The sequence below is a fragment of the Eutrigla gurnardus genome (assembly GCF_963514095.1).
Source record: "Eutrigla gurnardus genome assembly, chromosome: 1".
Classification (NCBI taxonomy): domain Eukaryota; kingdom Metazoa; phylum Chordata; class Actinopteri; order Perciformes; family Triglidae; genus Eutrigla; species Eutrigla gurnardus.
In genome coordinates this window covers 7,763,205-7,777,235 of record NC_139915.1, presented here as the reverse complement: position 1 = coordinate 7,777,235, position 14,031 = coordinate 7,763,205, and the positions used below count along the sequence as shown (strand labels likewise).

General features: G+C 41.8%; 1 protein-coding gene across 2 annotated transcripts in view; it reads right to left on the bottom strand.

Annotated features, from left to right (window-relative positions):
- The window catches only part of dennd5a (DENN/MADD domain containing 5A), a 28,848-nt gene extending 14,817 nt beyond the window's left edge, over positions 1-14,031 (bottom strand). Inside the window, exons 1-4 of one of the 2 annotated variants that reach the window (XM_084040320.1) lie at positions 13,825-14,031; positions 5,427-5,498; positions 4,503-4,612; positions 3,604-4,288 (exon numbers count right to left, since the gene is read on the bottom strand). In XM_084040320.1, the coding sequence (XP_083896446.1) occupies positions 3,604-4,288; positions 4,503-4,612; positions 5,427-5,498; positions 13,825-13,924 (967 nt within the window). In that variant the 5' untranslated portion in view covers positions 13,925-14,031. The remainder of the gene's footprint in view (positions 1-3,603; positions 4,289-4,502; positions 4,613-5,426; positions 5,499-13,824) is intronic. The other variant, XM_084040321.1, reaches the window with a different exon arrangement.

Genomic DNA, 14,031 nt, shown 5'->3' with positions numbered 1-14,031 from the left:
TATGACAGAAGAGTTGTGCAACGTCTCAGCTATTTGGTTTGCCGATAAGAATCAGCTGCTGCCATAGCAATGACTGGCGGAGGAAAAGGCCGACATGACTGAAAGTCTGAAGGCACAGAAAGCAGTGCAGTCGCAGGGTTGGGTATTAAGAGCAGAGTGGATTGACGTGACAACAAAGGAAACACCCAGCCCGACTATGGTTCACTCTGGTTGTTTTTGTTTTCCTCTGTTCTGTAAATGTGGGAGTGGAGCGGAAAACAATGCCCAACCTGAAAGGAATTAACCGAGAGACACACGATGTCCAAATTTAGGGAGTGGAACTTCCACAATCCACATTTGTAGACCAAATATGTTAACGCGAGCGGATATGCCGTAAACAAAAATAGTAAAAGACATATTTTTTAAGCTCTCGACTGCCTGACCTCTGCAAGGCTAGATCATCTCAGTCGAGGAGGAAGCACTCTGAAGGACCTTTGTGGCCTGCGTCCCCTAGAGGATCTAATGAGCACTGCCACAGCTAGTCAGCTGACCCTATGGCTGGCCGCTGACGTTAAATTCCTTTGTCATGGCTCCACACAACAACACTCCTTCATGTTCAGGGTTGGTTTGCATGCAAATATGTGTCCAGCCCTCCTCATCTGCATTCCTGCTCTATCCTGTTGACACCTACTGTACATTCAGCAGAAGCTCTGCCTCTTCTCGTATGGTGCCAAAATAAATGCCATTCCTTCATTTGGTCATGTGCTGGTCCATGAGAAGAGACTCTCCCTCCAGTCTGGGCCTCCCCTTCACAAACCCCCTCCCCCTTCTCAGCAGACTTCCTGCCCCAGGATGGGGATAAGAATACTAACATCACCCGTCTGCTCTTAAACTAAAACCACCATAACGGGAATAATGACAACCCACTCTAACTCGGGTCACAAAGGGTCAAGTACTGCGGCTTATATACGCGTCATGAAGATGCATGCCATGAACATTTTAGAAATGTCCACACTGGAAAATGGTAGCAGTTTGGACTTGAAGCGATGCTTGAGCTGTTCAGTTTACATACTAAGTGCAAAACGATGCAGCACAGACGGCTAAAAATACACTGAACCCGCAGAAGTGAAACTGCTGCCGATGGTATTCTGTTCTTCTGGTCACACAACTTATTTAAAATAATGAATAACGCAGACTACAACATCAGGATGATGTTTTGTCTGATCAACAGTCCACAAACTATTTTTAATATGTAAAATGGCATAAAACAACACCTGAAGTTTTTTTTTTTTTTTTTAGCATTTTTCCTTTAAAACAATTGAATGCATTATCAGGATATGTGTGCATTAAAGCCTTAGCAATCAACTGATTCATTAATAGACTAAGCCTTTTAGTAAAATGATGAAGTTAAAATGCATGATTTAGTTAACTTATATTGCAGTTTATATAATAATAAAAAAAGAAACACACAATCCTGTGACTAAAAGGGAAGTTGATAATATGAGGTTATGAGCTGTAAGAGAAACTGAGGGCATACAACAGTACGTTTTGGAATCACAAGGGTAATTCTAAAAGTTGGCCTGGCACGGTAAGGATTTCCCCCAAAAAAGATAAGAAAGGTGTGAGTCATTTTCTAAGTTAAAAAGGTGTCGTGTGATCGACTGTGCATGTTTGAAGACAATCTTGATTATGTATTTTAAAGCCAGGGCCAAATACACTGCTTTAAATGTGTGCTTTTCAACACCAGATGAAGCATCTCTGTAGCTCAAATGTGTGTTGTGTAACTGCAAAATCCTCCATTCAGCTCTCCCTCTCCCCTCATGTATCCTGTCACTCTCGACTGCACAAATCAAATAGATACAAAAAAAGGAAATAATAATAACAGATAGCGGCTTAATTGTAGTGTGTCACAATAGTTGACACATGATTGACACATGATGAGCTTCCCATTTTAAGGGTGAAGCAGCAGACAGGATTTTAATGTCTATTCTTTCACGGCTTCACAGGCAAAATTCTGGCCTTTTTTTATAGATTTTAAATCAGAGGTAGTAGGTAGTGCTATTTTTAGCATTTAACACACACTGTCATGTCCTTATTTGCCGAGCATCCTTTTGCTTCATGTGTGTGCGTGTGAGAGCACAAGTCTTTTCCTCACAACCCCTCATATCTTCTCAGAGGAAGATTGCCAGGGCTTAACTCTACACAACACCCTTCACACATTCTGCAGTGATCAGCCTCATGGGGGGGGAAAAAAAGAGGCATGATGTCACTTCCAACCAATAATAACCATCCTGCATCACTGCCCTCCTCCCTGTCTCTGGGTTGCTTAGCAACACCACAGCTTTTCCCCCCCTTAAGAGCTTCTCTCCCCCCGGCCCCTGGCGTTTTGTAAACCATTTGCCTTCCCTTGCCATTGTAATGGATCCAATCACCACACCAGCACCCTTAAATCTCTCTCACACACACACACACACACACACACACACACACACACACACACACACACACACACACACACACACACACACACACACACACACACACACACACACACACACACACACACACACAGTCCTGGTACAAGGAGCTGCCTGTGATGGGTGAGGGGGACCGACATTTACACAGGCTGGTACTCACACTGCATCACTTTAATGGAAACACTCGACATGTTACGTAATGTCTTGGATAATAGTTCCACCATGCATATCAAACGTGTGTCCTAGCCTAAAGGTCATGGCATTTGTTCCTATACGATATCCATGCAGGCATTTTAAACCCAAAGTTTTCTGAAGTTGGGCATAGAGCTGAATTACGTAGCGACAATAGCGATGACACATCGTTGCAAGATTTCCATTTCGGTGTGCTAATTTTCTGGTGTTTAGGATTCTGGGTGAAACAGACCATGAAATTATGCTGCTCAGCAGTTAAATAGTTTTGTGTCAGCCACCGTAGATTAAAGTGAATATAGTGAGTGAGGTGAACTGAAGTAACAAACTCAAGCATTCAAATTGCACCCAGGAAATCCAAAAATAAGGTTCATGAATAAATACTTTTCTCAAGCAAGCTACTTTTTTAAGCTTCTGGAGGATCAGCATTGTTATCCTTGAGGAGGCAACATACTCCTTTGGTCACTTTCCGAAAAAGGACCGTCCTGCATTCACACCCATTTAACACAGTGTGGAGGAAAGGCTTCTCCCTCCAGCATGCTCCCCCTCCCATTCTCGACACAGCAACCCCTCTCTACGATAGAAGGACTTTTGCCTCATCTTATATCTATTACTTTTGCACAAATAGTAATTTCCGCCTTCCTTCCATCCATGCAAAATGTATACAGGGAGGAAAACCTCGACCCTCCCCCAGCATGTAAGCACCAGGTCCCTGGACAATATGTAGTCTCATGTCACTGATACATCTCCCAGCTGCTGGCAGACCTTAAGACGACCTCTACTAACAGGATCACATGACCTCATTTCTCAAAAACGATACAATGAGTCATGTCCATACTAAACAGGACTTCAATGTGATCCTGACTCCTCGTCTTTTGATTTTAAAACGTGGTTTCGATGGCCAGGATGTTAACGGCTACATGACAACATTGAGTGCGACAGTAGGACCACTACTTACGCTGCGAGTAGAGCAGGATCTGCATCTCGAGCAGGGCACAGGTGAACAGCTGGAGAACGTTCTCCACTCCCAGCAGATTAAACATTTCCTTCATGGCAAAGTCAAAGAGTGGCAGCTCAGATGTGCTCGGCCTCTGGCACACCACGGGCCCGTACACGCCTGAGAACTTGAGGGAACGTCCAGAAGGTGGCAGGGGCACCTCATAGAGGATGTTGTAGATGAAGCTCTCCAGCGGGAGGGGCGGGGGCTGGGGGGAAGAGACGGCCTGGTGGAGCTGCTGCAGCACCTTCCTGCAGGCCTGAGGGAAGGCCATGGGCGTGATCAGGCAGATGCACTTTGACACATAGAGCGTGTCACGGCTGATGTCGTACGAGTTGAAGCGCTGCAGGCGGGAGATGGCGGGTGCGGCGTGGAGCACGGGACGGGGCTGGAGGTGCTGATGTCGCTGGCCCTCGGATCCCGGCGGTGAGGTGGGAGTGTGCAGGATGTCGTACTGCTCTGCGTTGTGCATGTGGTAAAGAGTCTGCATGGCACTGCAGATCTGCTTACTGGTCACCTCCTCGAAGAAGGTGAGGGCAAAGCCATAGGTCCGGGAGCCGTCCTCTCTGGTAATGATATAGGAGTGGAACTGAGGCTCCCGGGAATCAATCTGCGTCCTGAACGCCAGACCCTTCGGCATACAGAGCTGTGAGAGGACAGAGAGAGATTTTATCAGAGGGTCGAGGAAAGAGATCACAGTTCAATGCAGTAGGCATCATTTGCATGCATTTGACATATCACACTACAAAGGAAAACTATTCATAACAATTTTGTGATGCTGATTTCCCACCCTATCTCCAAGTCAGGCTATTATTCTTAAAGGACATAAAGGACATTATTTAAATGTGTAGAGATCGTACCATGCCAACTGCATCCTGGTCAAATGGATTCCACTCAACATTGTCCGGATAATGTGCTAGGACTTTGGATTTAAAGGTTCTCCGCAATGGACTCTGCTCAAAATTCTCACCTGAAAGTGAAACAAAAAACAGACAGAGACCGAAAAAGAAAAGAAAAAAGGGAGACAAACAATTAGCACAAGTTTCCAGATGGAGATGGAGGAGCAGAATAACAATCTGATCAGCAGCAGTTTCATAGTGCCAGGCGCAACTCCAGAGGAAAAAGCAAGTCAGCGTATTTGTCTTGAGAGGAAAATGATATTGCATCATATAAAGCTGTCATCTGCATCCTGCTCTAGCATGTAAACTAAATTAAATATTCAAACAGGAAGCGTCTAATCCTCCAAAATAGGTGATTTACTTTATGGATCTTAATGCAGCTTCCTGACAGCTTTTATGGCAATACAAAGGAACACGCAAAATAATCATCATAGAAAGCACAAACAGAGTTGATCTGAACCCGGAATGAAGCAGAAGTGATGCACACACCAAGGAAGTACTGAAAAGTCAAAACGAGTGTGGGGAGAGAGTAAACACTGACCAAGCAATGCCAGCGCAGGCAGCACTGGATTTGTGCGTATGTGTGTGTGAGAGAGAAACAGAAGCAGCGATTGTCAAACATCAGCTCATTGTCCAGCTGCTGCTGAAGGATGTGAGGGAGGAGGGGACGAGAGAAATCAAGAGTGCACGAAACATAAAGGGCCCCACACCTGTGCAGAAAGTAACTATGCAAACTCAGAATTTAAAAGTAACAAAAAAGGGTCTGCTGAGTAAAAATAAAAACAACAACAAAAAAACAAGGTGTGCCAGGTTAAAGGTTGAAGGGTTAAAGCTGAGCTCAGGTTAAGAGGGGGGGGGGAGAAGTGTGTGTGGTGGGAGGGTTACCTTCATTTGCCCCGGCCAAATTTCCTCTGGCCCCATCTCTGAATTTAGTTGCCTCTATATACTGGCATAAAGCTACACAACAAATGAAACAAAAATATAATTAAAAGTCTGGTTCTGAATGGGAAGCGCATCACTTCTCACTATGTGAAAACACATCCTGGCAGCTTTCTGCTCTAAGAACAAGCTGCCAACGACACAGGACATGATCGTGGGTCTGGCAGGTGGGTTTGCTAATTCAAGCCAGCCGGCGGGGTTATGATAGCAATGATACCAGGAACATTTATGTGTGTTGTAGATCCTCTTCTTCTCGAGATCATGCAAATCCATACGGTGCGGATACGGATTATATTCTCGCCACAGAGAGTCAACAGCCATGCTAGCAGCTCTATGAGGATGCACAGTGGTGCTTGGAGCTATATGTCAGCATGCTAATATGCCCGCAATGCCAATGCTATCATGCTAACGTTTAACACACAGAAATGGTTTAACAGGTATAATGTTTAGCATGTTTACCATTATAGTACAGCGTGTTAGCATGCCAACATTTGCTTAATAAAGAAAAAATACGAGTAATAATACGTCATGATTGATAAGCTGGTATGTAGTGCAACAGAACATTTTGCCATTTTAATCACTTGTGGAATAAACATCTCAAGGTCTGACAAATTATACAAACATGTGTATCTCATCACTAGACAGTCAGGAGGTTTGCTGAGTGAATGGCTGCTCTTGTGTTGCAGACCGGAGCCGAGTTAGATTATCTAACCGTTGACATAAATAAATAAAAAAAACATGAAAAAACTAAATAAAAAACAGTTTATGCAACCAGGCAGTGCTGTTGCTGTTTCCTCTCATGCATGACATTTCCCAAGCACCACGTCCTGCTGGCAGAAACAACATTCATGCTGCACGTCAAGGCCAACTGTGAGCTGTGTGACACACAGCGTCGGCTCCTTTTCTGGACGGGGCCAATGCACTTAGGGGTGAGGAAAATCACTTTTCATTGCACTTATGACTTGATGGTGACACACACACGGAGACACAAGAAGCGATGACTCTGTCACTTGATGTTGGAAGGTTTTTACTGAGAATCCTATTCGAAGTAAGATTTTGAAGGACTAAGCGGTTTAATCTGTTGGTTACTTTCATATCTAAACTGCCCACAGGGAAGAAACTAGGCCAGTAACATAAACTTAGACAAAGATATGCCAGACCATTATAAGGATTAGTAGGGATGGGGAAAGGATTATCCCGTTCCTTATTTATTGCTTTGACATTTTTAGACCACTGTGATAAGCTCCAGAATGGATGTTTAATTGCATGTTTAAGGCACAATTATTATTTTTCTTCAAAAAACAACAAAATGTGCTGAGCTACAAAGTGCATAGCTGAGCATCCGTTGTTCGTGAGTTTGTGTATATGTAGGTCAGCTTCCAAGATGGAATGTGAAAACAGACATGGAGGAGCAATGATGTGACTGAAGCAACTTGTAAACTCTGTCACAACCAAGTGCTGCAGTTATAAAACAACCATCTGGAAGCATCTAGCTGTGGTGCAAGTTGAGGTTTACTCAACCAACAATCCTTTATTCTTGTAGAATAATAAGATTTTTATACATCATGGCTAATGTTAATGTGACACACAGTGTATGCAAACAGCATGGCCTCTATACTACCACATGAACGTCTGCTGATTGTTAAAATCGTACGGTAATTGTCATAGCACACGCCAGCAGCACTTCAAGAAAAAAGTACAAAACATTTCTGTCTAACATGCAAAATAAGGAAAGCATAGATGAATACATAATCGTACGTTTGAAGAATGATGAGAATCTAACTTAACAAAAAGTTTCCTTTGTGGTTTCGCTCAAGAGTGCCGTTGTGGTTTTCATTCTGAGAAAACAAAAGATGACAACAAGGATGCCAGGTTTGGTTGCCTTCTTTTCAATCACCATTTACATGGACAACAAGGTTACTAAAAGAAGCAGAAGTGTGGTGTATGGAGAATAGTTTTACTAAAAATTTAAAAGGAAAATTTAAACAGAAAATGTCAAATACATTATAATCATATACTACTCAGAATAATCAGGTGATAAATATTTTTTGAATGCCTTTATTAGAGAGAGTAGGCAGGAAACGAGGGCGAGAAATGCAACAGAGGTCCACAGCAGGAACCAAACCAGGCCATAATTAAATGATAAAAATAAAAACAGGATAAAAAAAGTAAACTGGATATTGAAATGACAAATGGGCATTGAATTATGCTGTAAATGCCTAAATTATATCAAAACATTAACTTAAACGACAATGGAAGAAGAAAACAAAAGTGTATATAAGAAACTGGAAGGGCAAAATTACTATTATGATATAATTCATATTTTTGGCAACTGACGTCTTCACCTGCTAATTAGTGCTAATTACAAGCTAGCTGCCTCACCTGGGGAAGACACTCCAGCATCAGGGAATGTTAACATTCTCCTGATTCGTCATATTTTCCAAACAAATAGGCTGTGACACCCCGATAGACCGGTAGCAGTGGGAGTAGAGCGTCACCGTGTTCTGGCCGCTCGCCGTCATCCCTCATCCTGTAAGCCAGGGACCACCCACAGCTCTGCACCCCTTCTGTGCTCATACACCCTCAAACCTACTGGAGCATGGCCCACTGGGCTCCGACATCAACGGAATTATCTCTCCGACGAGCAAGCAATACTCTAGCGTAACTCCGTTTGACTGCCTGCAGCAGAATTTGGTGAGGATGCTGCTACCTCAGCAGTGAAAACATCAACACTCATTCACCCAGAGGACCCAGTGTTGACAGGACATGATAGCTCTCACACTCAGCTTAAACTCACAGCCTTCACTGGTTCTACTCCCAACAGAGACAGTGTGGGGCTTTTTTTTTTTACTGAAACAGTCAAATTGAACAAATAGTTTCTCCTAAATTGGCACTTTCACTGAAAACTGGCAGACTAACCATCATTGACATTCCTCATTCAAATGAGTTGGTAATTACTTGCAGGACAGCTACCAGAAATACCAGCTTTCAATTTCTTGGGTAGATTCAGGACAAAAATGTGGTTATGTTAATGTCAACAGAAAAAGGTCAATGTGTCAAGGAAATCCTTTACTTGCACTGAAGCTGTTGGAAACCCACATATTCTAACTATATTATCGTAGTCATTACTCAGAAATACAAAGCAGAAAAACCTAGGAAATTATTTTCTTGCAAAAGCAACTGCAACCCAGCTGACAACATAACGGACTTTTAAGGTCAATAGCACTCGTAAACTTTCATTTACTCTTGTTGTAAAGCAGATGCTCTGTATATTATGTATAAACACAGAACCAGTCAATCTATCTTTTAATATCTGAATGAATTCACAGTGACCTTTAATCAAATAGGCAACAGGCATCGTTAAGTGGATTTGACTGTAACCAATTCAAATAGGACGCACAAACATCAGTTTGTCCTCAATCGGCCATGTTTGTTGTTGTTTACACTCGGCACCCGGAGCACTGCGTGATAACACAATCGTGGCTCTGTAAGTCTCGCAGTCAATCATGAGCACGCTTGACCAACACCAGGAAACAGTCTCATCCAAATGTAATGCAATCATTACTGTTATTAACTGCACCTGTACCAGCCAGTCCAATATCGATCATATCTAAAGCTAACAGGAAGAAGCTTTGATGTAACTTGACATCCTTTAAGCGCTAACGTCTTTCTTCAACTGTTCCATATGAGGAGAAAGTAGATCCGTAGCCATGCTCCCCAGCAAATAAAACCCCTGTACGGACACTCAGCCTTCGCAGCTACAGGACTGCAGAGAAACTTAAAAAAAACACACCGTCTTTGCGACAAGAATGTGAATGAAGCTAATTTATGGTCAGCTTCTGAGTTTGTAATCGTTTTGCAAGTGTACAGACCAAGATAGACCCTACAAGCCCTGTGAAACATGTTATGAATCTTCAAACTGCATTCACAATATCTCTGGTACATTTTCAAGCAGATTTTTTGAAAACACTGACAGGAGACCCTTTAGGCCCATAAATAAAGAGCTGAGTTAAAATATGAAAGCCCGCATTATGCATTTAAAGTCAGCTTTCATGTTGAGCCATTCATCCTCATTTGTTTGCTGAGTAGGATTGAGGGAGAGGGGCTGCCTGGGAAATTCAAAGGGATATTTAGCATTTGAATAAGTGGAGCCTGTGTGCGAGTGTACTTATGTCCCTCAGCTGCCTGTGTTTCCAGTGTCGCCTGTGAGGCTGCAGGGTCATACATATTCTACTCAGGCCCCGGCTGTGCTGCCAAACACTGCACTTGGAGAAAGTTTCAGTAGTTTATTTGCGTTTCACTGCACATGAATCACGATTGCATCACGTCGAAAATTAGGAACATACCGTGGTTCCATTACATCACTGGAGAAAATACGTGAGAATACTAGTTTGGTTTGGTTCAATTTATTTATAGCGCCGTGAATCAGTTTTGTCAGCAACGTTTCAGGCAAGCTGACTTCAATCAATTCAAAATGTCTCAATCATTAGGGCATATAATTAGTGAATAATGTCCAATCATCTGTTCGGTGATTACAATAATTTCTAAGTGAGTCAGGCTGCAAAGCAACCATCATTAGTATCTGTTGTTCAAGATGAGGTGGGACTGCCTCTTCAGTTTCATGACAGTTTATGGATTATGATGCTCAAACTGTTAATTAAAGCAAAGGGAAATCGTTCAAACTAAGTATAGTATTTATGATAGAAACTATTATTTTCCTTATTGATAAATATGTTGTTCTTTTTGAATATATGCATTGTTTGATTGTCTTCAAATATATCGTTATGACCAACCAACAGTTCAATACCCAAAGATTTTCACTTTACCATCATATATGACAAAGAAAAGGAGTAAATCCTCACGTTTGAAAATCTGCTCCCTAACCATAAACAGATAAGTGATTTTCTGTCAACTCATTGATTGATCAACTATTTTTTTTCCAACACGTGTATTCAAATATTTTTCAAAAAGTTTGAAAAAAATCAAACATGCATTATCTAAAATGCGAAAGAAGTTCTATACCAACAGCGGATGTTTTGCTGACATAATGATATGAAACCTGTAAGAATGGAATTTCCACACCATATCCTTTCTCTGAAACTGAAAGTCGACGGCAAGCCCCTAACCTACTCATACAGTAAACATCAGCAACATGCATTAAGTAGAACAGCTCCAGTGATGGTCGACCACAGAGGCCGAGTGTGTGCTCTTCTGTGCAAGCTTTCAACCGGTTCCGGTTTTTTTTCTCCTCAGACACCTCAAAGAACCTTTATCACACATTCAATGGCAGATTACAGAAGGAAGCAACTTATTTAGAGCCGTTTGGAAGGTGAGCGGGGACACCAACCAACGGGACATTACTATAGGTTAAAAAAACATGCATTTAAAAAAATATGTATAAATTTAATTTCAACATGTTTAAAAAAACAAACCTGTTGTTCATGCAGCTGATTATTTTAGTGGGTGAGAGTTGACGGACCGTCTAATCAGATGACACAAACAAGCACTCATGACACAAAACCCCATTCTGAAGAAATCATACACCAGTTTTCTCCGTGCACGCGGATGCGAGGGGGACATTTTCACACGTCTTCACTCTCTTGAACATCTATAAAAAGCTTAAACACATGGCCACAGTCCAGTCAACTAGATCAACCTGTGCCATTTGTGCTCATTTCAAAACAAAACAGCGTGCATCTTCACGAACATCTACTCATTTTCTACATTTCAAGTAAATGTGAACTCAATTCGTGAAAAGGAACTTGATTTAAAGGAAGTAAAATATAGGAAGTAAATTGAAACGTAAGATGATTTATGGTTATGTTATTGCTTTAAGGAGGAAAAAACTTTCTTTCAACCACAACATTGACTAGACAGGCTTTCACACCGAGTTACTATGAATCACCAAAAAATACAGAAAAACAGACTCTTCTCTACTCGTTGCATTGTCAACAGCAGTTGTACGGAAAAAAAAAACATTATTTTTGTTCACAAGTCAAAAATATTTCTGTAAAAATGGCTGAACTAATTGGATTGTTGTCTGAAGCAGGATCAGTGACCCGGTCAACAGGAGATTACACCCTAACGCCCCAACAGGCTTAAGACTGTTCATGTTAGCAGATTTGCAGTTTGGATGGATCGTTTGCCCGGGTATCTAAACCGTCAATATGAGCGACTATTTTGTGATTCTTCCTAAAGCGAACTACACAACTACATCATTTGAGTTGGAACTATATCATTTATTTGTAGAGCTGTTTGCTCCCTTCAACATTTGGGGTTCCCCTGAGAGTATTAGTCAGCAGGGATGTTGGTGCGGGAAACCCTGACACAGGAAATAAGCAAGATATTCACATACTCGCAAAATGACACACATCTCATCACATTGTCCAAAGTATAAACACTAATATTAAGCATACACAACTCCCACCTCCACCGATATGGGAGTCTGTCATGAGTCATGAGTCCCAGAGGTGATAAAAACTCAATTTACATTTTGGACAAACTATATTGATCATTCAACCCCAGCACGTTCAATACACTCGTCCATCAGCTACAGGAAGAGATAAGAAAAATCAAATACATTTCATTTGCAAGAGTCTTCAAAGACATGATCATTTAAGATAAAACTAGGGCTGGGCAATCATGATATATGGAAAGATGTCTCCTTTCAATGGAATCACTTCTTGTTGAAATAATATATCAAGGTATTGCTTCATCTAAATTGATAATAAAAAAGCACAAAAAAACTCAAAAGTTTTCTAATTTTTGCCCTGAAGTCTTTAATTAAATTTAAAAAAATACTCAGTACCTTTCATCTGGTCGTATCGTCCAGCCCTGGATAAAACATCAATCTCTTTTCATGTAACAACTAAGAAAACAACATGAGTTGTTTGAGCGAAGTAATTCACAATTATTGGGCCAAGACAAAATGTTTGTGCTCGTCTTTCTTCGGACCTGCTCTTTTGAGATGAAACGTGACATACCCTGTCACGTGCCTCCTCTCAGTTGTCATGGCTACTCAACCAGCTTCACAGAGTGACTTTGTTCATGTTTCGGATTAGCTTGACACTTAATAAATTCATAGTGGTACGTTGCATCTCAGATGCAGTGTCTTTATCATTTCTAAAGATAAAGTATTCCCAACTGTGTGGGTCTACTGTCAGATTCTAAGTGCTTAACGTCCCTGCAGACTTCCATCAGAAAATTCAAGTTAACCGAGAACACAGAAATAAATGGGTTAATTGATATGGATATAATCCTCTATCACAGTATATGGAATTGTATAGCTCAATATCAATATCCATCATAGTATAGTAAAACTTCTGGACAGCTGAATGACATGTATGTCTGTTGTTGTATAATTCAAGTGAAATAAATACCTGACAAATAAAGACAGGTAATGACATTGATGTAAAATCATACAAAAATAAATAATATTTCCCGCAAAGGCCCAATGAACCCAGAAATATTAAAAAGTATAACTACCACAGTATAAAAGACACATTTATATTGCCTCATGGTGTATGTTGTCATATTGCTAAACTGTACAATGCATTCTCTTTTATGATACAAGCTGTCGAGCGCTGTTGCCATGCCGTCGTTTAGCAAAAGTTCATGCGTTGCTTTCACAGTTTCACGTGCAGGTATATTTTGAGAAATAATTCTCTTGTCTTTCGTTCAGAACACATGCTCATGCAGGAAGAAGTCCTAAAAGAGAGGGTCACAGCGCGAGAACCACGTAGGATCCAGGTGTGTCTTATTAGGGGTTTGAGCTGTTTTCTGTAATCGTTTGCGAGGGCAAGGGTGCGCCCTCGGGGAGGCTTCCCGAGGAGGGTGGCTGCATGCACGGTGACAGCTGGAGTCACTGTGACACGGTGTCCTAGATTGTAATAACATCATATCTACATCGGTATTATACCATCAACCAACACCGACGTCTCAATTGACTGTGGCGTAACTCACATTCAACGTATTATTGCGCAGAACCGACCAAATTATCTCGATGGAGTATAAATACCAGGGGGGGTTTATCATCTTTGAATTTAAATCCACGCGTTGAATGGGAACACCAAGCCCATGGTCCTCTCGCTTCTCGCCGAGCAGTAACAGATAACGTTAAACAGGCTGAGAGAAGAGGAGCTAGGCCTGACGTTTAGTCCGTTGTGTGCGATAACAACCTATATTATATGTTACACGAATACATAAACGACACACACGTTAAAAATGCACTAATGGCTAAATAATAACCGAGTAATAACCGACATATGTTTTAACGCCGCCTCTTCCCTTCCTTATTTGCTACAGCATCAGCCCGACATTTACACCTAATGGCTAATGTGCTTACCGGACAGTTCGTCGGGTTCCAGTCCGCTTTCGGTGTCGAGTCCGCAGATCACGAAGTAATCTGCGAACCGGCAGGAACCGGAGCTGAAGCCGGTGGTCATTTTGAGACTGGTCCGGTGGTACCCTTAGCCCCCCAACAGGGAGCATATTAAAGGGACTCGGAGAAGTGATTTCTCTCTGCCATCACGGATGCTACGCTACTGAGAAG